The sequence below is a fragment of the Ustilago hordei genome (genome assembly GCF_900519145.1).
Source record: "Ustilago hordei strain Uho2 genome assembly, contig: UHO2_contig_03, whole genome shotgun sequence".
Classification (NCBI taxonomy): domain Eukaryota; kingdom Fungi; phylum Basidiomycota; class Ustilaginomycetes; order Ustilaginales; family Ustilaginaceae; genus Ustilago; species Ustilago hordei.
This window is the reverse complement of record NW_024545288.1, coordinates 466,576-489,159: the sequence shown is the minus strand read 5'-3', so window position 1 is coordinate 489,159 and position 22,584 is coordinate 466,576. Positions and strand designations below refer to the sequence as shown.

The following is a 22,584-nucleotide window of genomic DNA, read 5'->3' as shown; positions in this document are numbered from 1 at the left end:
CACTTTCTTCTCAGCCCTGATCAGGGTCCACAACTCAAGAACTATCTGCACGCTTCACTCTTCAACAAACACAGCCTCAGGCATAGGATAGGATGATACTAAGACCCAAAAAGAAGCATCTATGAATTGCAATGCTAAACGGTAGCAGAGATAGAATTTAGTGTGAGAACCGAGGCTTCATCCTGCCCGCAAACCCACCAAGTGCTGAGATAGCCTTCTGGTCCTTTTTGCTCTTCTTCTTCTGCTCTTTCGCCCCTCCCATCCCCGTTAGCGCACTAGCATAGGGTGAGCTAGGGATGCCCCGACTGGATTTGGCAGAGAGGATGGCCTGTGCCGCTTTCTTCTGTTTCCTCTTTTCCTTTTTGCTTAAGGCGGTGAATGAGTCGGGCTCTGACTCTGATTCTAACTCTGGGTCTGGGTTGCAGTTGGATTTGGTTGGAGATGAGGGAGTGGAGGAAGAGAGGGTAGCGGGGCCGACGAGGGATTCGTATTCATCCCTCTCGATCGGAGTTCCTAGTTCTTCCTCTGCAGCGGAGGCCATGGTGAATGGATTCGAAACTCGAGAAGCAGCACCGCCATAAAAACTAGCTGCTGATTTAGGTTTCGACGCTAGCATAGCGTCCAATTTCGAACTTGCGCTTTTAGTCGGAGCTTCGTCTGAATCGCTCTCGTCCACTGCCGCTTTCTTCTCTGCCTTCCTACGCTTCAGCAAAGCTTGATACGCTTCCACATTATCAAAGTCGTCCCCTTTCTCCTCCTCCTCGCTTTCTTCCGAAGCGGAACGCTCCTCCTCCGCCTCTTCAGCCTTTCGCTTCAACAAAGGAGCTTGAGAAGGAGCAACAGCCTTGATCGCCTTCTCCAATCCATCATTCTCCCGCAAATAAAACAGAATGTAAGCACTTTGATCATTCACCGGCCCCCCTCTTCCTATTTCGCTAACATGACTATCGTCCATCCTAGTCCACTTGCCACAGGGAGCTTTGACACTTGCTACATAATGCCCACTATTTGGGCCTGAACCGTAGTGATGAACTGCTGCGTAGAGCTTGTACCTCACCGGTCCCCTATTCTCGGATAAGTAGGGAGCGATGTTGAGAGACTCGTCAAAGGAGATTTGACGGGAGATTTTCCCACCGAAGGCCGTAAACCTCTTCAAATGCACGGTAAGAGCGGGTGGGCAGGATTCGATGGTGAACTGTTTGGTGGCATCGACTTTGCGCTTGCATTTATCGCATTTGTACTTTTCTGATCCTGTGAGGTGGTCTTTTGCGACAAAAGCGCGGAATGCATCAGTGAGAGAGTTGATCCCTTTCCGAACGTCGAGTGAGAGATCCATAAATGGATCAAAGGTGTCTGAGTTATGACTGCAGTTGTGGCAGGTTACCCTGCTCCTCAATTTCCCCCCAAACATCTTTTGAACAAACGTCGTGCGTCGAATCGGATCGTCGGGCTTTAACGACTTTGGTGCTCGTGAAAGACAAGCCTGTTGTAGGGCCTCCAACAGAAAGCGCAGATACTCGTGTGCATCTTCTTGTCGACCCTGACGCAAAGGCTTGGCAAAAGCTTTTAGGTTCCGGTTGAACTCCTGTGGGGCGTTGGTTGGGCGAGTACCTTGAAGGGAGCGTTTGGCAAAGTTCTGCATTGCAATCACGGCGTCAAAGTTGACGTTTGGTTTACCTCCCCATTCGCCATGCAACGTCTCCAAGTCTTGAGTCAGCAAAGCGAATGCAAGCGGGGGAGTGTGGATGAGGGACTGCATGACACTGTTCATGTAACACGTATTGCCGTAGTTGGACAAGCCGGTTGCGATGGATCGAACTTTGCCAGGAAAACGCAACGAGATCTTTTGAGGATAGAGATCTCCGCCACCGCTCGCCTTGCTCTTCTTGCTTGGTGAAGAAGGCTCTTGCTCCTCTATCGCCGCCAAAGTGCCATTGATCTTTGGTGTATCGGAAAGCAAGGAAAGCGAATGCTGTTTTTGCTCCTGCTTCCTCTTCTGCGCAGCTGCAAAGTTGGGATCATTTACCGGGGTCAATCCCAATGTCGTGTAATCCTGACCTTGCTTCTGGTTGGATTTGATAAACTTGACCGGGTCGGAGAGGAGAGCGTGAAGCATACCTCGCTGCTTGAGTGTTGCTCGAAGTTGGTCGGAGCCATTGGCGAAGATCTCTTTGGCAAGCTTCTTTCGCTCTTCTTTCGAGGGAGAGTTGGGGAGGGAAGATGCCTTTTTGTAATGATGGTGGCCATTTGCTGACTTTTTGCTTGGTTTGCTGCTTGAAGAGAACGAGTGGGATCGATTCAAGTCTTTCACTTGTGGTGATTGGCTGAACGACCGCGAAGAGGAGGGGGAGGAGGAGGACCCGTTACGCTCATCTTGCGATGGCGGCCGTCTCACCACTTCGGCCATCATGAAGCGGTTTGCTTGAGTGATCGAGCGACAAGCCGAGGCTAGACGGAGGGTCGTAATCTTCTGTAAAGGCAGTTATTAGGGGGAAAGTCGTTGTCGATGGCTACTGAATCCTCTCGAACGTCGCTGAACCGAAAGAAAGGCTGAATCTCGTTGTGTCGGATGTGATCCGAAGTTTCGTCAATACCCGTGGGAAACGAATGTGATTTATGATGCTGAAAGGGAACGGATGAGCCGATGCTGTGCTAATGCTGCGGTGATACCGAGCAGAGGCTGGTCTTGATTGAGATGCTGGGTGGGACGCTGTCGGACGATCCGAGCAAGAATGGGAGAGGTCGGCAGCAGCGACACATGAAACAGCCAAAACGACATTACACGAAATTTTTTAGGCTTTTCTTCTTTTCTTTTTTCTTTTTTCTTTTTTCTTTTTTCTTTTTTCTTTTTTAATTTTTTGATCCAGGAGACTATTATTTTTGTTATCGGTGAAATTTTTTCGCGCCTTAGCAGCGCCCTTTCTCTCACAGCGCCAAAAATATCAAGGTGGCAGACGCGTGTGGCAGTCGCAGCAACAGCCTGCGCAGTCACAGAGAAGCAGAGAAGCAGAGAAGCAGAGAAGCAGAGAAGCAGAGAAGCAGAGAAGCAGAGAAGGATAACGCGTGCTGAACCGAGAATTTTACTCCACATCGCATCTTCGCATCTTCCGACGAGTGCGAGTGACGGTGCCAGAATAGTTACAAGGCAGCGGAAGGGAAGAATCCGACAGGACAAAAGAACAAGAGTGTGAGAGAGGACCCTGTTCAGGAGACTGCAGCAAGCAAGCAACACGCATGGAGACTTGGTCAAAGCTCAGCTGTTTCTCCCCTTTTCCTCCATCAGCATCCCTTCATCCGTGCCTATTAGCATCGACATTGCCTCACCCATCCTTTTTCGGCTGCTAATCTGCGCTTACCCAAGCAGCGACAGGCTGTAGCCCGCAAAGATGGACGCAACCCTTCAAAAGGCGCTCCTCGATCGCGTCTACGACAAACGCAAAGCAGCTACCCTCGATCTCGAACGTCAAGTCCGCGAATGTCTCGCCAAGGGTGATCGAGCACGAGTCAACCTCATCGTCCAACAGCTTTGCTCCTTCCTCACCGCCTCGCCCCAAAACGTTAACGCTCGCAATGGCGGTCTCATCGGTCTTGCAGGTATCGCCATCGCTCTCGGTGTAGAGATTGCACCTTTCTTGGAGCAGATTGCCAAGCCGGTGCTGGCTTGCTTCAACGATCCAGATAGCAAGATTCGCTACTTTGCATGCGAGAGCTTCTACAACATCGCCAAAGTCTGCAAGGGGGAGATTCTTGTCTACTTTAACGAGACTTTTGATGCTCTGTCTAAGCTAGCCGCTGATTCGGAGCTTAGTGTCAAGAACGGCGCCGAGCTGCTAGATCGCTTGTTGAAGGATATCGTTTGCGAAGCGGCACCTCGCTACGTCTCCCAGTTCCAGCATATCTCGCTTATCCGTGCTCACCAGGATTCACACGATGGAGTAACAGGTGGCCTTGCAGAACTCGACGTTGCCCGCGAAAAGGCGCACCAGATAGATCAAGAGGGGACAGCAAGTAATAAGGTCTTCTCCTTGGCACGCTTCATCCCACTGCTGGCTGAGCGCATGTACGTCTTGAGCCCATTCACACGCAACTACCTCGTCAGTTGGATTACCGTGCTTGCGTCCGTGCCGGAGCTCGAGCTGGTCAGCTACCTTCCCTCTTTCCTCGACGGCCTGCTCAAGTACCTCAGCGATCCCAACACCGACGTGAGGGTAGCTACTGCAAATGTTCTTGCTGACTTTCTCCGCGAGATTCGACACGCTGCAGAGCTGGCTGCGAGACGACAGGCGTTTGAGCAACGCCGTGCTGAACGTCAGGAGCATAAGAAAAGGAAGGGCAAGCAACACAGTAACAATACAGCTCTCATTGATGCCCACTCTACCAAGGTGGAGAATGACGACCAGGCTTCAGCACAGCAACAAGCCCAAGTGCAGCCCGGAAGCGCAAGTCCAAACAAGTTTCCAAGAACGCCACTTCAAGCTCCAACAAAGCCAAGGTCGGAAGGAGGAACTTCGCCTCTACCGCCCCAAACTGCCGATCAGGACTCTACAGCCCTCGTCGCTGCAAAAAAAGACGCCGCCGCCGATGTTGATGAGAATGAAGACGAAGACGACCAAGAAGAGGATATTTGGGTCGAAGGCACCGAAGTCCGAATCGACTATGCTTCCATCATGGAGATTCTCATCAATCACATTGGCTATCCGGATGAAGAGATTCAAGCTACCACTTTACAATGGATCGCCGACTTCCTGCTGGTGGTCAAGGATGTTGTAGTGCCTTTCACGCCACGTCTCATCTCTGCTATACTTCCAAGCTTGGCGCATCACAGCCCTGCCATTGCCAGTGCAGCACATGCTACCAACATCAACCTCTACCGTGTGATTCAGGATATACCTGCGCCTTCTACACCGCCAAGTACTCGACCTGCGGTGGCATCTGCAGCTCCGTTCCAAGGACACCGAACTACAGGTTCTACATCGTCGGCTCGCGATCGAGGCAATGCAGGTAGCCCGACACAGCATGGAAATTTGAGCAGACATGCTTCCTTGTCGAGGCCTTCAGGGTCTGCTCCATCTGGTGCACTATCACCCAGGCCGCGCGCGGGCACTATCAGTGGAGAGCCAGCGTCAAGCATTGCAGCCATCAGTCTCTCCGACAATGCTGCCACTCACGACGAACGCATGGCTTCACCTAGCATCAACGGCGTCGATGCCACCCCACCCGAAGCTGACCCCTTCGACTATCAAACCACCGTGAACGCGCTCACTCTGCAACTTCTCGACGAGCACGAAGAAACTCGTGTCACTGCTCTGGAATGGCTTCTCATGCTTCATCGCAAGATCCTCTCCATGGACGACGGCACATTCCCCGCACTCCTCAAGACGCTTTCTGATCCATCCGAGGAAGTCATTCGTTGCGATCTGCGACTGCTTGCTCAGATCAGTTCCGCGTCCGAAGACTCCTATTTCCACGCATTCATGGCCAATCTTCTCTCCCTCTTCAGCACCGACCGTCGCTTGCTCGAAACCCGTGGTTCCCTCATCATCCGTCAACTCTGTGCATCACTCCACACTGAACGAATTTTCCGCACCCTAGCAGAAATCTTGGAGAAAGACGAAGACCTCGAATTTGCCTCGATCATGGTCCAAAACCTCGCCATAATCCTCATCACTTCCCCCGAACTCTCCGATTTCCGCAAGAAACTGCGCAACCTCGATTCACGAGAAGGTCAATTCCTCTTTGCCTCCATCTACCGATGTTGGTGTCACAACGCTGTTGCTGCTTTCTCCCTCTGCCTCCTTGCCCAGGCGTACGAGCATGCGAGTAATCTCTTAACCATATTTGCGGAGTTGGAGATCACAGTGTCATTGTTGATACAGATTGATAAACTGGTGCAGTTGTTGGAAAGTCCGATTTTCACGGCATTGAGATTGCAATTGTTGGAACCGGAAAGGTATCCGTACCTGTTCAAGTGTTTGTATGGCGTCTTGATGTTGTTGCCTCAGAGTTCGGCTTTTGTGACGTTGAGGAACAGGTTGAATGCGGTGAATGGGTTGGGGTTTTTGCACAGTGTTCCGAGGTCGAGTTATGGAGGTAGTGGGAGGGGGACGAAGGGGGTGGGCGGGGCTGGAGGTGGATCTTCGACGGGAGCGGGAGGAGGTGCAGGAGGGGGAGGAGGAGCAGCGGCAATGTCAGAAATCAAATGGAACGATTTGTTGCACCATTTCAGAGTGGTACAGAACAAACATGAGAGGGCGAGAAGACAAACTGCGATGGGAGGCACGATGGTGAATGGAGGAACGCAGATTGCGCCTGATTATGCCGCACCACGTGTTACTTCTGCTGCTTCCTCTACGGCTGTTGGAGGAGGGCGGAGAAGGGTGAGTCAAACAGCTACACCTCTCGCTGGAGCCGGAGCTGGGGGTGGCACGACTGGATCTCTCACACCTTCAGGTTCAACGTCAGGCAGGTTTGGGTTGGGGCTTAGCTCAACTGCTACTTCAAGGGCTGGTGCAGGAGCGGGAAGCACCTCAGCTCCAAATACAGGCACAAGCAGTTTCTTTGGAATTCATCTTCCTTCATCAGCCACACCCACAGCTTCGGGTGCAACTGCTTCCGCAACTCGCACTTCTAGCCCTTCCACAGTTCGTAGACAGGGATTGGGGCAACAAGCAGCTGCTGGCGGGGCAGCCAACACTTCTGCTCCTGGATCTAGAAACCCGAGTAAAGGTTCTTCCTTGCGATGAAACTGCTATTCTACCTCCAATCAATCCTATCACTCCCTCCCAAGTCGCAGAAACAGGCTGTGTGATGAAATCGAGAACTGTCTGTAAATTACTTTAGCACACCTTCTTATACAATCTTGTCAGCAAGTTCTGGCAACTGATCACCAGGAACAAAATGTCGCTCCACGCCATCTTCTGTAATATCCACCAATCGAATCGTACCACCACTCGAACCATCCCTTCTCATCGCCAACGCCAAAGCATTCTTCACAAATTCGATCGTCTTCTCCTTTCCCCACCCAGCTTTCCAAGTCGCATCACAATAACCATAGATATACGTACTTCCACTACCTCCAATTGCCCATGGCTGTTCAAATACTCCTCCCCCCAATGGAACATTGAACACTCTCCCGCCATCTTTCTTATCCCACCCTGCAACGATGATTCCTGCGCTCAGGCGATCCTTGTTCTGGTATACGATTTCTTGGAAGAGGTTTGCTGCAACTTTGGTTTGGGGTGGAGCGCCGGATTCGACGGCGTACATGTCGAGATAGTAGGTGACGATGTCTGCGATGGCTTGGGTGTCAGCTGCGGAGCCGGAACGACAGCAGTAGATTCGATCAGAGAGATGGGTGAGTTTGTCGGTTACCCGGTTGGCGATGTAGGAGCCCATAGTTGTGCGAGAGTCGGCGCCGAGGATGACACCTTTATCGTAGGCGACGGCCATGATGGATGTGCCGAGGTTTACTTCGCCCTTTTTGAGGTGGGTGGTGATGTCCATGCCGTTGACTGCCATGATGGGCAACAATTGACGGGATGGGAAGGTGTGAGAGAGCGGCTTGAGAGGTGTTGCGGTCGGTCGACACTGAAGGTTCGCTGGCAGTGCGCGTAGAGTCTGTCTTGGAAGTTGAGTGCGCTGTGGATTGTGCGATAAGAGCTTGGATATGATGACGAGAAGGTGAGGTGGAAGTGATTGCGAAGCTGAGCAAGGTTGGATGAGGTGTTGCTATGAACCTTTCGTTGTCTCTCGACGTTGGTCTAAGCGGCGCCAGAAAAGTGGAGTCTCAAAATCCACGCAACGCCATCTGCTGCCTCAATTTTATCTCTCTAGCTTCAAGGCCGCGTAGGCGCGATCACCACGCTTTCGCCCGCAAGATTCTTCCTTCCTCTGTACCCTCTGTACGGTCTTACATCGTTTCACAAATTCATGGTCTTGAGACTGGAACCAACACTTACTTCCCTTGCTGCGACAGTTGTGCTCGCCCACACGCGGCAATCACCAGCACACTCACACAGGCGCGCGCACCAGCCGCTGCCACGAAAGTTGCAAGCTCGTTGAGCTTTGATCTTTCGAGATTGCTTTCCCCGGTTCAAGAAAGACACTTTTCTCATCCTACCATCCCCAAGCACACCACCTTAGCTAGTTACCATCAAGCACTTCGACATCCTTCCCTCTTCCCACAGCATCCTCTCCCCTTCGGCTCTCGTCTTCGGTTCTCGTCTTCGCATCTATCCTCCCACGAGCTGGTCTCTTCTCCCTCGCACACCTGGCTTGGCTCCAAACCCCACCCCTCACCTCTCCCAATACTCGGCAAAGATGGGTCAACAAGGCTCAGCACTGCTATCCGAAATCGAACAAACCTCGAACTTCAACAGCAAAGAAATTCAACGACTCAAAAAACGATTCATGAAACTCGATCAAGATGGTTCCGGCTCCATCGACAAAGATGAATTCCTGCAAATCCCGCAGATCGCAAACAACCCTCTGGCCCTCCGCTTGATCGCTATCTTTGACGAAGACGGTGGTGGAACGGTCGACTTTCAAGAATTCGTCGCTGGTCTTTCCGCTTTTTCCAACCAAGGCTCACGAGAGGAGAAGCTAAAGTTCGCATTCAAAGTATATGACATGGATAGGGATGGATTGATTAGCAATGGAGAATTGTTTTTAGTACTGAAGATGATGGTTGGGAATAATTTGAAAGATCAACAGTTGCAACAGATTGTAGATAAGACAATTATGGAGGCCGATACAAATGGAGATGGCAAGTTGGATTTCGAAGAGTTCCAAGCGATGGTGGCGAATACGGATGTTGCTAAACAGTTGACTTTGGAGGATTTGTTCTGATTACCAGTTTTGTCCTGCTGTCGAGCAAGGTGTCGCCCATGCTCAACCATCTCGCAACCATCTTGTCAACTCGACTTCTCACAAGAGTCCCACCTTGGTCCTCTCTTCCTTTGCATCTCGTCTCTTTCTCGTCACTTTTAATCTTCTGCACCACAAACTGTATCGTATCCTTTTTCTCGTACAACTCAACTCCAAGTTCAAAACACTTGTCTGTTGCTTACAGAGTCTGTGCAGCTTGGGAATAGCAGTAGCTTGGGTTCTCTACTGACATGACGTCCGACACTGCTGCAAGTCAGCCCAATCAGGCCGCATACTGACAAACGAGCGTTCTGTAGCATCACACGTGAGAAGCACACATCTGAAGCCCGAAGCTTCCTTTAAAAAAAAAAACAGCTTGTTTTAGTTCAAATCTTTGCAAAGTAATGCTACATCTACATCAATTCACCAAACCTCTTCCTAGCCAAAGGCGCCAATAATTGCAGCAACGAAACCTCGCACTTCGACTGCATCCCAGTAGCTTGGGTTGCGAACCCTTTCCTCTCTAACCGATTCAACTTCTTGGCAGTACGAGCGTTTGTACTTGTCCTCTGACCCCTAACCGGCAAGTGACTTGCGTGTCTTCTGCCCCTATAACTGCCTACGTTGCGGTGATGGTTGATGTTTGCGTGTAAGACTCTTTTAAGGTCTGCTTCGATTTTGATCTGTCTCAAAGGGTCGTTGTTTGAGTTTGCTTCCATTGAGGGACGCCCAACAGAAGTCTCGTCCGCGCTTGTCGAGGCGGTCGCTTTACTGGAAGCAGAGGATGACGGTGTCGGGTTTAAAAGTTGAGAAGTGGTGGTTGTGGGTTGAGGTTTTCGAGCAGGAATAGAACCAGGAGAAGAAAGGTACGCTGACAATTGGGTAATTTGGCTTTCTGTGAGGGAGGCTACTGTTGCTCTATCGTGCAAAGATAGACGAGCGCATAGTCGATTTGCTGTGTCGTAAGAGATTCCGTAGAAATTCGTCAACGCAATCTGCGATCAAAACAAGGAAAGAAGAAGCACTTATCAGTACAGATGTTCGAAGCGTTCGATGATGAAAAGTGGTAGGAAGGGTGAACGCAGGTGGACTTACTCTGACCAGTTTGTGATCTGCTAGGTGAACTCCTAGAAGATACATCTTGAAGTTGCTTTCTGGTCGACGATCGGAGCTCCCAGATGTAACGTGAGTGCGGTGATAGCGACTATAGATGAGATCCAAAACGTGCGGTAAATGGTCGGGCGATGATGGTGTTGGTCGCGATCAAAAGCCATCACGGTTGGACTTCAAAATTGGCTCTTCCGAGAAAGCAGCTTCTTCTCAATCCAGCGACTTCCGAAAAAATGCCGTTGCTGACACGTGATTTACTCAGCAAACCTTCCGAAACCTAACACCTAGAACAACTCGCACTTGACCTTGCAGCGCTCACACTCACCACAACACGGGGACAACCAAGGTGCACGCGGCAAAGCAGACCAAGACAAGACATTGATGTGAGAAATTGGGAATGATATTCAAAGCCGGTGACTGCGAACAAAGAGGATGCATGTGTGTAAGGGAAAAGTATCGGGAGACATGCTCAAAGGACAAAAAAGGGGGACGCTGAAACCGTGAGCATTGCGAGAAGTGGAAAGGGGTGTGAAGTGTAAGATGAAAGATGACGCTGCTTGTTCAGCAGTCGGGGATTTTGAGCGAGCGAGGTATGCAGAGGACGACCATGATCAAGTGCCCACTGGAATCCCAGGTAGCTTTGAGATGACCGTGTGCTTAGGATCCATCCTGACCACCAGTACCCGAACCAAACAAGTTACCAAAGTTACTATCCCATCCATCTCCACCCAGTCCTTGTCCACCCGTACCATCCGTCGACAGATCGAAATCAAAGATATCATTCATCGACCCACCGAAGCCGAACATGCTGAAGTCTTCCGCGCCGCCTGTACCGCTTCCTCCAGCTCCATTGCCATCGCCGCTGCTGCCGCCATCCATCCCCGAGGGCCCGTTCGCGTTGGTATTGTTGCCGTTGTTGTTATCGGCACCACCGAAGTTATTCGGATCGGACGAGTTGGCAGGTGGACCAGCAGGTGGTGGCATAGCAGAGTCGATAGATTGGGAGGTAGACTGGGGACCAGAACCAGATGCGGGACCGTTGCTGTCGTTCTTGCTAATAGCGTCTTGAGCTGGCGTGGCGGCGCTGGTGCTGACCGGTGTAGCAGTGTTGGCTGCAGCAGGAGTGGTTGGGCCTGCGCCACCGTTGCTGCTCGCAGCTGCAGCGCTGGACGAAGAGGTGTTGGAGCCAGGTACGGAGGCTGCAGTGAGAACTGGCGTCTTGGTGGTGGCCTTCGAGTTCTTGCGCGCTCGCGCGTTGCCCTTCTTGCCTTTCTCTGCTGATCCCAGCTTGGGTGTGTTCAGAACGTTCGAAGGAGCAGGTGACCCGCCCTGGTTGGCGTTGTTGTTGTTGCCGCCTGACTGTTGCTGCTGCAGGTTCATAGCAGTGATGCGCGGGGAGGGTGATGAGATGGAGGCAGCTCCAGGTGGGCCCATTCCACCTGCGTTTGTGCCCATCTGCGAAGTGCCACGCTGCATACCAGGACGCTGGATATTAGCAGGCGAAGAACCCATCTGGACCGACGAAAAGTGACTCGTATGCGGGTCTTCCGGTCGATCTTGAGCAGATGGAGGTCGAGCAGGACCTTGCTGCTGCTGTTGCTGTTGAGGCTGCTGCGGTTGCTGGAAGCCGCCCTGACCAGGCTGGCATGGCTGCTGCTGCTGCTGTTGTTGTTGACCTGGACCGCCTTGCTGACCCGGCTGGTTGGGACGGGGTCCTGTACCATTTGGCATACTGTTAGGACCCATCATACCAGCCATGAGACCTGGATCGTGCGTCGCCATCAGTGGCGTGATCCTTCCAGCCGCAGCCTGAGCGTTTGCAATGTGTGCAGCTCTCTGCTGTGGTGTCATGTTGGCCATGCTAGCTGGACTACCTGATGCAGCCGGCCCGGGAAGACCTGCACCACCAATGGCGGGAGGTCGTGCCTGCGGTGATGGGCCGGGCTGTCCAGGCATGCCTGGTTGAGCACCATTGCCAGGCGCTCCGACGCCAGCACCGCCCTGGTAGTTGGCCTGTGCTCGCAACAGGCTCTGCAGACCCTGGGCCTTGGCCTGGTATGCCTGCACGTTGGCGTAAAAGTCGGCCGCAGTGGTCTGGTTGGGTGCATTCTGTGCCTTCATCCACTCTTCGCGCATAGCTGCTTGGACACTTTGGAACTGGTTCATGACCATCTGCTGTTGGTGAGGGTTGAGCTGTGGGTGCTGTTGCTGTGGTGGCTGTCCAGGCTGACCACCTTGAGGCTGCTGTTGCTGTTGCTGTGGAGGCTGCGAGCCGCCTGGTGTCGGTGGTTGCGGTGCTTGAGACTGAGGGTTGCCAGCAGCAAGAACGCCTGGCGGCACCGCCATGTGATCCGGTCGGTTGCCTTCTGCACCAGGACCAACAGATCGTCTGCCATCCATGGTGCCTCCTGGTGTGGGTGGCGCTGGCGATCCACCTGCGCCTGACATCTGCTGTGGGCCCATAGGTGGTCTGATCTGCACGGCGTTTGCCATAGGTGGTGCGCCAGGCATTGGGCCTTGTCCACCAGCCTGTCTCTGCTGTTGCATCATGCGGTGGACTGCTTGCTGCTGCTGGAGACGAGCCTGGAGCTGCTGTTCCATCATCTGGTTGTTCATGCCAGGACGAACGGCCTGAGCATTGGCAGGGTTGTTGGGATTCATCGAGTTGATGAGGGCCGTCCTCGAAGCTGGTGTGAGGTTCTTTATCTCGTGAAGTGGGATGTTCTGACGCTGGGCAGCTTGGATGAGCAGCTGCTGCTGCTGCGCCTGTGGGAGCGCAGCTGGGTTCCATGCACCTGGAGCAGCTGCACGACCGTTCGGGCCGGCAGCAGCGACACCAGCACCTGCAATACCAACTGCAGAGCTGGGATCCGAGTTCATTCCAGAAACGACAATGTTGGGAAATCTGCCACCGTTCTCGGGAGGCTGATACTGTGCTTCGAGCGCCTCCGTTTTGCGGTTGGCCTCGGTGAGGCGCTGCATGTTGCGCGACTCCTGATACTCAAAGTAGGCAGCAGCTTCACTTCCCCCTCGCCCTGAGCGAGCAGCAAAGACATCCCAGAAGATGGCCCAGTACTCGAAAAGTAGACCCTGCGGCGTTTTGAGCGGTACCTCTGGAGGTTCCGTCATACCGGCTTCGTTCATGAGAGCCTTGGCTGCCGAGCTGAAGCCTCTGCGGCTGAGATAGTCCCAGACGTAGACGTCGAGCTTCGTCGCCTCCTCTCCCCAGACACGACCGTCAGAAACAGATCCAGAATGGCCCAGAATGCCGTCAGCGCCCTTGTTGTCACCTGGGACACCATCTTCAGGCCGCGAGCGCTTGTCCTTGCTCTCGAACTCGGGACTCTTACTGGCAGTGCGCTTCTTGGACATCATGACCGAGTGACTGTTGGGTGTGTTGGGTTTACCAGAGGCGTTGTTGGGCGACGAAGTGTGGCTCGGGTTGGTGAAAGCAGGAGGGTTACCGTAAGGCTGTGGGGGGTAGACGGTAGCTTTGGCCTGATTTGACTGTCCACCTTGGTGCTGCTGCTGAAGTTGGAAGTGAGTGTTCTGCTGCTGCTGCTGTGGAGTGCCAAACTGATGCTGCTGCTGCTGATGATGTTGCTGCTGGAGCTGTTGGTGCTGTTGGTGCTGCTGGTGTTGCTGGAGCTGTGGATGCTGCGGGTGCATGGGTTGCATCTGCGGATGCTGATGATGGTGTTGCTGTTGCTGTTGCTGTTGCTGATGTTGATGATTGAGCTGCTGCGTCTGCGGTGTAAACATGGCGGACGAAACGAGAGCAGGGGAAGCGGCTGAGGCAGCAGAGTAGGAAGGAGGTCGACTTGGACCAGCGACGTTGGCAGCTGGGGAAGAGTGATTAAAGCCAGATGGCCAGCCCCAAGCGTTGACTTGAGCACGGGCGCCCGGGTTGGCAGCAAGGAATGGGTCGTTGGAAGTGGGAGCTGGGCTGGGAGAAGGCCCCTGAGAAGGTGGATTGGGAGCAATGTAGTTCTGACCCGCAGCAGCAGTTGCAGAGCCGTTCATGCTAGGTGACAAGAGACGATAAGGGAGTGGCGCGGTCGCAGCGGATCCAAGCTTCTTGAGGTCGAGTCGACGAGAAGAAGCAGGACTTGGAGCTGAGGAACGAAACAGTCGGAAGACCGGAGGGAAGAGTACGGAGCTGATCACGCCCTGGTATGTCGGAGCACGGGTATTGAAAGCAAGTCTGTGCGGAAGGAGAAAGAGGTTGCCGCGATGTCGAAGCTGATGAGGGCTGAGATCGGATCTGGAAACAGTCGTGACGGCCACGTGCTATAAGATCAGCACATTGATGGATGGTGGGCTCGAAAGATGCCGGCGAGGCGGAGATCGTCGGTTGCGAGGCGGAGATAGTCGGTTGACAGCTTCCGCTGAACGAGGGGAGAAGACGGAGGCGAGCGGAATCGTCGTGATCGCATGTACTGAGCCTGGATCAAAAGTGCGACCGAGGTCAGGATGTGTTGGGAAATAGACGAGCGCTTGCACTTGGTCAAAGCGCGACTGATGGATCCAGCGTGATGCTCACGAGATACCGAGAGCTGATGAGCGGAATGATCGATAGAGACGGTCCAAATGGTGTGTGGGTGGACAGACGCGCGAAAGGATAAGAACGAAGATCGCGATCTGGAAGTTTCAAGATGCGCAAATAAGAAAGGTAGCGCCGTGAGTAGCCACCAGTGGCAGAAGATGAAATGGGTTGGTATTGCAGGGAGAAAGGCGAGAGAGAGAGAGAGAGAGAGAGAGAGAAATGTAGGAAGAAGGTGGGGGTGGAGACGGGAAAGGGTCGTCGGTCAAAGGAAAGAAGGAAGGAAGTAAGTAAGTAGGGAATGCTGCGAATGAAGGATGCCAAGTGCCAACGAATTGAATGAGAATCGAATTGAGGAAGGAGAGATGGCGGAGGCGCAATCGGAGCAATAGTGAGCGAGCAGCAGCAGCAGTAGCAACAGCAGTCAAAGAAGCGCTAAAATGAGCCAAACGTGGAAATCGGCGCGAAATGGGCAGGCAATGGAAGCAGAGACCGAGAGACACTGGTAGGCTATGGGGAGTAGAGGCAGCTATTGAGGCAGATTCGGGCGAGATGAAGGTGCAAAGCCGTCTGCGATGCGATATTCGAGGCAGCAGGCAGAAGCTGAGAGCGGGAGAGGCCAAGGGGCAGAGCAAGAGAGATCTGTTGCCGATCGATTTTTGACAGACCGAGACACTGACTGACAGTTCAGAATGGGAACGCAGAGGCCTGAGTTCAAGTTGAATTCTCAGTTGCAATTTCACTCGATGAGTTCAAGGTGGGGCCGCAAAAGGGAGAGAGGGAGAGAGAGAGGGAGAGAGAGAGAGAGAGAGGGTGTCATGCCCGCGTCTCTGCTTCTTTTTGCCCTGAATTTCGAGGCGAATGAAATGCGCTCTTTCTCTCTTTCTCTCCCTCTCTCTCCCCTCTCGTTTCCGCCTCTTCTTGAAATGAAACGCGACGCCCAGGCCAACGCTAACGAACCCGAGGCTGAATTGACTGTACAACTTGCTGTCCTGAACTTGGACAAAGAATTTATGAATTTTGCTGCTCCATCATCAAAGAGGCAGCAGAGAACGAGGAATGATTAGAGCTGCAACTCCGCTGAATGCTGCTCTTTTGTGAGAAGTTGGCAGATGACGACGCGGCTGTCTAATGGCAGCCTTCGTCCATAGGCCTTGACTTGAAGACGCCGCGGATACGATGACGATGATGATCATCATGTTGACACCTTACCCGCGTCCGTTTGACTGATGACGCCTCAACCTGTTTCGTCCATTCAGATATCAGAACGACCAGCCGTCCAAATCCTCGCTTGGCTTTCGAACCAAGTGGCGGATATCCTTCTGTAAGTTATCTCCTTGTCTGCCTCCAAGCACGGCAACTTGCATGCGATCCAAATTTGTGTCTGCTGGACTGCTTTACGCTTAGCTGCTCGACGTAACCATTGCAGGGGAGACAGCGCCGTCGTGTTTGCCCAGGCTCCTGCAACTGCTCGCCAGCTACTTGTGCGATAACCTCCGTCTAAGTTAACTCCAGAGGACGACAACGACGACAGCGTTCGGCAATGGACTGTGGAGCCGATGAACAGTGTCAGATCGACAGTTCACACACTCTGACCAGAAAATCCTTCAAAAGAATGCTGCCGAAGAATTGGAGAACCCAACAACCGCGCGTGCAACAGAAAGAGCACACACACACACACACACACACACACACAACCCTTTCTTCCAGCTTCAAGAGCAGGTCTTTCCGCGCGACTGAAATTGACTTTGTTGTTCTGAATGTCGCGCTGAGCTGTGATGAGCTGCGCTTTGCTTTTCTTCTGATCATCACTTTTTGGTGTGCTTTGTGTGTCTATCGCGCTGTTCGTTGCTTTGGGCAACTCTGTTCTCAATCAACCTTACTTCTCTTCAAGCATCATCTGCGTCTTCTTCCAACCACGTCGCAGGCTTCGCACCACCACCACGTCTATATCGTCCAAGGACATCTATTGGGTCTCTCTCGATACAGCTACTGCATTCGACAAGGTTTGCACCAGCAACCAAAAGAGCAACAAGAATCGTCAGCTTCGAGGTCTGGCACTGCGAATCGTCTTGACACCTTTTCGTTCGTAATACATAACAGCCATGGCTCAGCTCTTTCAGAAAGATCCCCGCAATACCGGTCTCTTCATCGGTGGTGAGCGTCTCTCCGGCGCCGAGATCCGCAACCAGAATGTCCTAGCAGCTCAGTCGATTGCCAACATCGTCAAGTCCTCGCTCGGTCCCGTCGGTCTCGACAAGATGTTGGTCGACGACATTGGCGATGTCACCATCTCCAACGACGGCGCTACCATCCTCTCGCTCCTCGAAGTCGACCAGCCTGCAGGACGCATTCTTGTAGAGTTAGCACAGCAGCAGGATAAGGAGGTCGGTGATGGCACAACCTCAGTCGTCATCATTGCTGCAGAACTCCTTCGCAGAGCTAACGAGCTTGTGAAGAACAAGATCCACCCTACCACCATCATCACCGGTTACCGTCTCGCATGTCGAGAGGCTTGCAAGTACCTCCAAGGTCAGCTTTCCACCAAGGTCGAGACGCTCGGCAAGGAATCGCTCATCAACGTCGCCAAGACCTCCATGTCGAGCAAGATCATCGGCGCCGATGACGACTTTTTTGCAAAGATTGCCGTCGATGCTATGCTTGCAGTCAAGACCATCAATCCTCGTGGCGAGACAAAATACCCCGTCAAGGCGGTCAACGTTCTCAAAGCACACGGCAAGTCGGCACGAGAGTCGCTTTACATCCAAGGATATGCGCTCAACTGCACCGTTGCCTCGCAAGCCATGAAGACACACATCAAAAACGCCAAGATTGCCCTGCTCGACATCAACCTCGTTAAGCAACGCATGCACCTCGGCGTTCACATTACCATCGACGACCCTGACCAACTCGAAAAGATCCGTGCTCGCGAGAGTGAGATCGTTCTCGAGCGTGTTCGCAAGATCCTTGCTACCGGTGCCAATGTCATTTTGACCACCAAAGGTATCGACGATCTTTGCTTGAAGGAGTTTGTCGAGGCAGGTGCAATGGCCGTGAGACGATGCCGCAAGGAGGACCTCCGCAGAATCGCCAAGGCTACTGGTGGTCAGCTTGTCAGCAGCTTGAGCAACCTCGAAGGTGAAGAGACCTTCGAGGCAAGCAGTCTCGGAACTGCCGATACAGTCTCCCAGGAGCGCATCAGCGATGACGAACTGATCATCATCAAGGGTACCAAGACCGTCAGCTCGAGCTCGATCGTCCTTCGTGGTGCCAACGACTACCTTCTCGACGAGATGGAGCGTGCGCTGCACGACAGTCTTTGCGTTATCAAGCGTACACTCGAGAGTGGTTCCGTTGTTCCTGGTGGAGGTGCTGTCGAGTCCGCTCTCAGCATTTACCTCGACAACTTTGCCACTACCTTGGGCAGCCGAGAGCAGCTCGCCATCGCCGAGTTCGCCCAGGCTCTTCTTGTCATCCCCAAGACTCTTGCTGTCAACGCTGCCAAGGACAGCACCGATTTGGTCGCCAAGCTTCGTGCCTACCACAATGCAGCACAGAACGCCAACACCGGCGACCCCAAGAAGGCACTCCGTTTCTACGGTCTCGACTTGCTCAACGGTCAGGTGAGGGACAACTTGAAAGCAGGTGTGCTCGAACCAACAATCAGCAAAGTCAGGAGTTTCAAGTCGGCTCTGGAAGCAGCTACTAGCTTGTTGAGAATCGACGATGCTATTACCATTGCACCTGAGCAGCCTCCTGAGGATCCTCATGCGCACATGTAAAGTGGTAGAAGCAATCGCCAAAAAACGCAAGTCGGATATCATACGTGTAACAAAAGCTTGTCTAAATGGGAAAGCACTTTCTCAGCTCACTACGTGAGTGTGTGTGTGTGTGTGTGTGTGTGTGTGTGTGTGTGTGTGACCGAACCTGAGCTGTGTGGTGCGCTGACAGAGCTGGCTGCAACGTGAATGCTAGACATGCAGACGAGCAGAGTGTGACGACGATGTCATAAGTTGGATTGCGCATACTAATACAAGTAAAGTGAGAGTCTTTTCTCGAGCACAGCAATGCTCCGGCATGCTGGACTGCGGTAACGCAGAACACTCGGTGTCGAGAATGTTTTTGGGTGCATAGGATCATGCCGATTCATCCGGCAACTCTCTCAAATAAAGAACATTGTTACAACGAATGAAGACTTCGCCGAGCATACCGTTAGATTTGCCCTCCTGCAACTCTTCGGTGTTGGCCAGTTGTAAGTTCATGTAGCTATCTGTGCTGACGAGGAAACCTTTGTACTCCATGCCCCACTTCAAGCGCACTAGGACAGGCTTGCCTGTTTGCAGCTGAAGGAATGGTTTTGGGTTGACTGGCTGGAACTGTGTCATTCGAGTGGAGACGTCGTATCGATGTGGATCGTGGCAAGAGGGAGACGTCGTATAGATGTGGATCGTGACAAGAGAGAGAGGTGGTGTCAGTAGAAGTGTTCCGGTGAACGACTCAAACATCATCCGGGTGAATGGGCGACTGCACTTACGCTTGACATTGTGATGGGAAGCTATTAGCGAGTCCGATTGATTGACTCAGTGACGACCTCGACAGGAGTATATGCAGCTCTCTGTCTTTCTTTGTGACGGTCGGGTTCCACGGATAAAGTTCGAGCGACCAAGAAGGAGGATGAATGAAAAGTCCGGGGAGAAGCAACAGGACTTGCTCGTGACCTGGATGTCTGGTGGAAGTCGGACCTGAAAGTGCGTGGTGCGATTTGAGAATGGCCTTCTGCCTCTGGCTGAAGCTTCTCTGCGATACTGCGTCAACTAGGTCGGTACGGGGAGATCGAGAGGGTTCATAGAGACCATGCAAGAAGTGACGAGGTAGAGGTTCGGATGTGAGAAAAGGGTCGAGCTCCACAACTTCTTCCAGAGCTTCAGAGCGTGTCGCACGGGAAAGCCAATCGAAAAATCCAAATCTTAAGACGAAATGCCGCTCTAACAATCTTAGACGATGGCACGAATTGTGTTCAGCGGCTGTGCCAGCATGCGTGCTTTTTCGAGGTTGTGAGAGTTGAAGATACATCGGTATTTCCAAGGATCGACATGTTAGATCGGAGCATTAAGGGCCGGGAGGCCAAGTGTAAACAGAGATGAGGTGGATGCGAAGCTCGAGGGAGCATATGCAGCCTACCCTCGAGGTTTGACACCAAGGCATGCAGGAGGTATGATGATATGACAATGGTTATGAAGTGTTGTCATGGCTACAGTTATGAATCGTTGACAAGGCAACGGTTAGGAGGTGTTGACAAGGCAACGGATATGAAGGCAACCCACTGGACGACGGCTCAAGGTGTGACTCGAAGGGCGAGCCTAGTCAGCTGTTAAGGTATATATACTCATGTTCTGTAGCTTCTCCCATCTCGAAATAACAAGTCTTCTCACTTAGACACACCCGACTGTAAAGAGCGCCTGACTGTGGCCTCAGGAGCGGTGTATCTAGTTTCAACTGTGAGTGTTGGCCTCTTCTGGCGGTCTCAAGGCTTCACTCAGCTCGGGCCAACAGCTGCAGAAAGCCGCGACACTCTCTCTACTGTGTATGCTGTGTGATGTGTGTTCAAAAGGCTCCGATGGCAGTGGCCTGTATGCTACCTGTTGAGCTGACCTTTCTCGACACAGTCAGAAGAAAGAGTGCAAGCCGCAAAGTTGCACACACACATGGCAATTGAGCTTTCCGGGATGGTTTGAGCAGGTGCCAAATAACATCGAGCTCTATCTCATTCTTTAGAGTGTGCTGGCGCATTTCCGGACTCGATCATCATTCCCACCATCTTGTTGCCTCGATACCTGTTCGACCTGGCTCGCTGCCCTCTGGATCCCCTCAAATTATTGCAGAACCTTTGCCTCGAACCTCTCCCTCACGCTCTACATTGATGAAGTAAGCTGGCAACCGGTTCATGGTGACACGATCCATCTGCATTCATTCCGATATTGCTTCTTTCGCTGGACCTTAACCTCCCCTCTGACAGTCATTAAGCTCCAGGCTTTTCCGCATACATATACAATTTCCTAGCTATGGTTGGTGTTTCCGCGACAACATCACGGGCGACAAGTCGAGGGCATCGGCTCGTCGGTGAACCGCATATTTACGCCCCTCCACCATTGCAACTGCCACTCTTGACACTGGGCGTACTCGGAGCACAAACGGTATGGTCGATCGACATGGCCTTTGCGCCGCCCTACCTGCTCGACCTGGGCCTCTCAAAGTCTGCCATGGCAGCCGTCTTCATCGCTGGGCCTCTATCCGGTCTCATTGTCCAACCACTCATCGGCAATCTTGCTGACAACAGCACATCAAAGTACGGACGCCGTCGGCCATTTCTCGCAGTCTCAACTGGCATCTGTGCCCTCAGTATCCTACTGCTTGGTTTCGCGAGCGAGCTCGCCGGCTGCTTTACGACGACGGACACCAAAGCACATCGCCATTTGGCCATCATGATTGGCGTGTTGTCGGTCTACCTCATGGACTTTTCCGTCAACGCTGTCACTGCACTCGACCGCGCACTTATGATCGATGTAGCTGCAACCGAAGACCAAGCCGAAGCCAACGCATGGGCTGCTCGTCTTTCTGGAGTCGGCTCCGTGCTCAGCTTTCTGATCGGCAATCTCGAACTCCCCAGCATCTTCCCACGCTTTCTGGGCACAAGCCAGATTCAGATCGTGTCGGTGCTTGTCTGTATCATTCTTGTGGTTACGCATGCCCTCGTTGTGCTTCGCGTGGATGAACAAGTGCTTGTCGCAGTTCGTAGTGCCACTTCAAGGGCGTCCAAGAAGGCGCAAGGATCTGGTCTTTCGGCTGTCTTTGCTGACCTTTCTAGACAAGCACGTATCCTGCCGCAACCTATCCTTGAGATCTTCAAGATCCAATTCTTTGCCCAGATCGGCTGGTTCCCCTTCCTCTTCTATAGCACCGTATGGGTCGGCGAGATCTACAAGGCAGATGCCCGACTGAACGGCAGCAAGCAAAGCGACCACGAGCTGTTCGAGAAGGCGACTCGTGCAGGAAGCCATGCCTTCTTCTGGCATGCCATCCTCTCGCTCATTACCTCGATCCTGCTTCCGTTGGTCGTTCCCAACCCTGTGCACAAGACACACGGCCATCCTGTCTGGTTCGCGAACTCACAAATAGTGGGCATACTAAGGAGCCTACGCGATCGCTGCCCAGAACTGCCATTCTGGTGGATCTGTGGACACTTGATCTTCTTTGTCTCGATGATGGGCACATACTTCGCTGGGCTTACACAAAGCGTCTTTCTCGCCACCTGGATCGTGTCGGCAGTGGGATTTTGCTCTTCCCCTCAGAGCTGGGTACCTTTTGTGCTTTTAAGCATCCTTATCCAGACGCAGCAGGCGAAACAAGTGGTTGACTCGACGCATGCTGCCAGCAGCGCACCCAGTCGGCATACTACTCGGATTGGCGATGATTGCCAGCAGTCAGATGAAATGACAATGGCTCTGCTTGGCGACAGTTTGCGGGATGAGGAGAACAATGGCAGACCATTGAGTCGCACATCATCGTATGACTCTGCTCCTATCTCGAACAACCGATCACGGCCGCAGTCTCGCATCGATGGCGATCCAGACTCGGACGACGAAGACCAGCTGAACGGTACGCTCTCCTTCGGAGCGCCAAGTCTTCAGGAAGAAAGGTCACGACGGAGCTCAAACTACGATGCGGATGATGACGTGGAAAGAGCTAACGATGGTCTGGAAGGTCATGACGATGCTGGCGCAATTACGTTACAAGCAGGCAGCGTGTTGGGATTGCACAATGTCGCAGTGGTGATACCACAATTCCTCGTCACAGCACTCTCATCGCTCATCTTTGCCATCATGGAGCCAAGCAGCAATGACGATCAGAAGACTCCGAGTCAGGATGACAGTGCTGGACAAGTAGAAGCTAGCAATGGGGATGCGCTCGGGCTCATCTTCCGGCTGGGAGGATGCTGCGCTCTGGTCGCAGGCATCCTTGCTGTACGACTGGTTCGCAGACATGGTCACGATCTTCGTGGATACTGA

The 22,584-nt window shown here is 52.8% G+C and overlaps 9 protein-coding genes across 9 annotated transcripts; 4 read left to right on the top strand and 5 right to left on the bottom strand.

Annotated features, from left to right (window-relative positions):
- Positions 1-157: 157 nt before the first annotated feature.
- UHO2_01793 (uncharacterized protein) lies at positions 158-2,407 on the bottom strand (the record flags this gene model as incomplete). The annotated part of the gene is made up of 1 exon (XM_041559230.1): positions 158-2,407. The coding sequence occupies one exon, from the start codon at positions 2,405-2,407 to the stop codon at positions 158-160; it is 2,250 nt and encodes a 749-aa protein (XP_041415164.1).
- A 979-nt stretch (positions 2,408-3,386) lies between these two features.
- On the top strand, positions 3,387-6,743 carry UHO2_01792 (uncharacterized protein; the record flags this gene model as incomplete). Its single annotated transcript, XM_041559229.1, has 1 exon — positions 3,387-6,743. The coding sequence occupies one exon, from the start codon at positions 3,387-3,389 to the stop codon at positions 6,741-6,743; it is 3,357 nt and encodes a 1,118-aa protein (XP_041415163.1).
- A 106-nt stretch (positions 6,744-6,849) lies between these two features.
- On the bottom strand, positions 6,850-7,518 carry UHO2_01791 (putative PRE3 - 20S proteasome subunit (beta1); the record flags this gene model as incomplete). Its single annotated transcript, XM_041559228.1, has 1 exon — positions 6,850-7,518. One exon carries the CDS (start codon positions 7,516-7,518, stop codon positions 6,850-6,852), a length of 669 nt encoding a protein of 222 aa, XP_041415162.1.
- Positions 7,519-8,319: 801 nt separating this feature from the next.
- On the top strand, positions 8,320-8,847 carry UHO2_01790 (putative CNB1 - calcineurin B, regulatory subunit; the record flags this gene model as incomplete). Its single annotated transcript, XM_041559227.1, has 1 exon — positions 8,320-8,847. One exon carries the CDS (start codon positions 8,320-8,322, stop codon positions 8,845-8,847), a length of 528 nt encoding a protein of 175 aa, XP_041415161.1.
- Positions 8,848-9,278: 431 nt separating this feature from the next.
- On the bottom strand, positions 9,279-10,005 carry UHO2_01789 (uncharacterized protein; the record flags this gene model as incomplete). The annotated part of the gene is made up of 2 exons (XM_041559226.1): positions 9,279-9,860; positions 9,961-10,005. The coding sequence occupies 2 exons, from the start codon at positions 10,003-10,005 to the stop codon at positions 9,279-9,281; spliced, it is 627 nt and encodes a 208-aa protein (XP_041415160.1).
- A 627-nt stretch (positions 10,006-10,632) lies between these two features.
- Positions 10,633-13,998, bottom strand: UHO2_01788 (uncharacterized protein; the record flags this gene model as incomplete). Its single annotated transcript, XM_041559225.1, has 1 exon — positions 10,633-13,998. The coding sequence occupies one exon, from the start codon at positions 13,996-13,998 to the stop codon at positions 10,633-10,635; it is 3,366 nt and encodes a 1,121-aa protein (XP_041415159.1).
- A 2,625-nt stretch (positions 13,999-16,623) lies between these two features.
- UHO2_01787 (putative TCP1 - component of chaperonin-containing T-complex) lies at positions 16,624-18,300 on the top strand (the record flags this gene model as incomplete). Its single annotated transcript, XM_041559224.1, has 1 exon — positions 16,624-18,300. One exon carries the CDS (start codon positions 16,624-16,626, stop codon positions 18,298-18,300), a length of 1,677 nt encoding a protein of 558 aa, XP_041415158.1.
- A 354-nt stretch (positions 18,301-18,654) lies between these two features.
- UHO2_01786 (putative Small nuclear ribonucleoprotein F) lies at positions 18,655-18,903 on the bottom strand (the record flags this gene model as incomplete). The annotated part of the gene is made up of 1 exon (XM_041559223.1): positions 18,655-18,903. One exon carries the CDS (start codon positions 18,901-18,903, stop codon positions 18,655-18,657), a length of 249 nt encoding a protein of 82 aa, XP_041415157.1.
- A 1,677-nt stretch (positions 18,904-20,580) lies between these two features.
- UHO2_01785 (uncharacterized protein) lies at positions 20,581-22,584 on the top strand (the record flags this gene model as incomplete). Its single annotated transcript, XM_041559222.1, has 1 exon — positions 20,581-22,584. The coding sequence occupies one exon, from the start codon at positions 20,581-20,583 to the stop codon at positions 22,582-22,584; it is 2,004 nt and encodes a 667-aa protein (XP_041415156.1).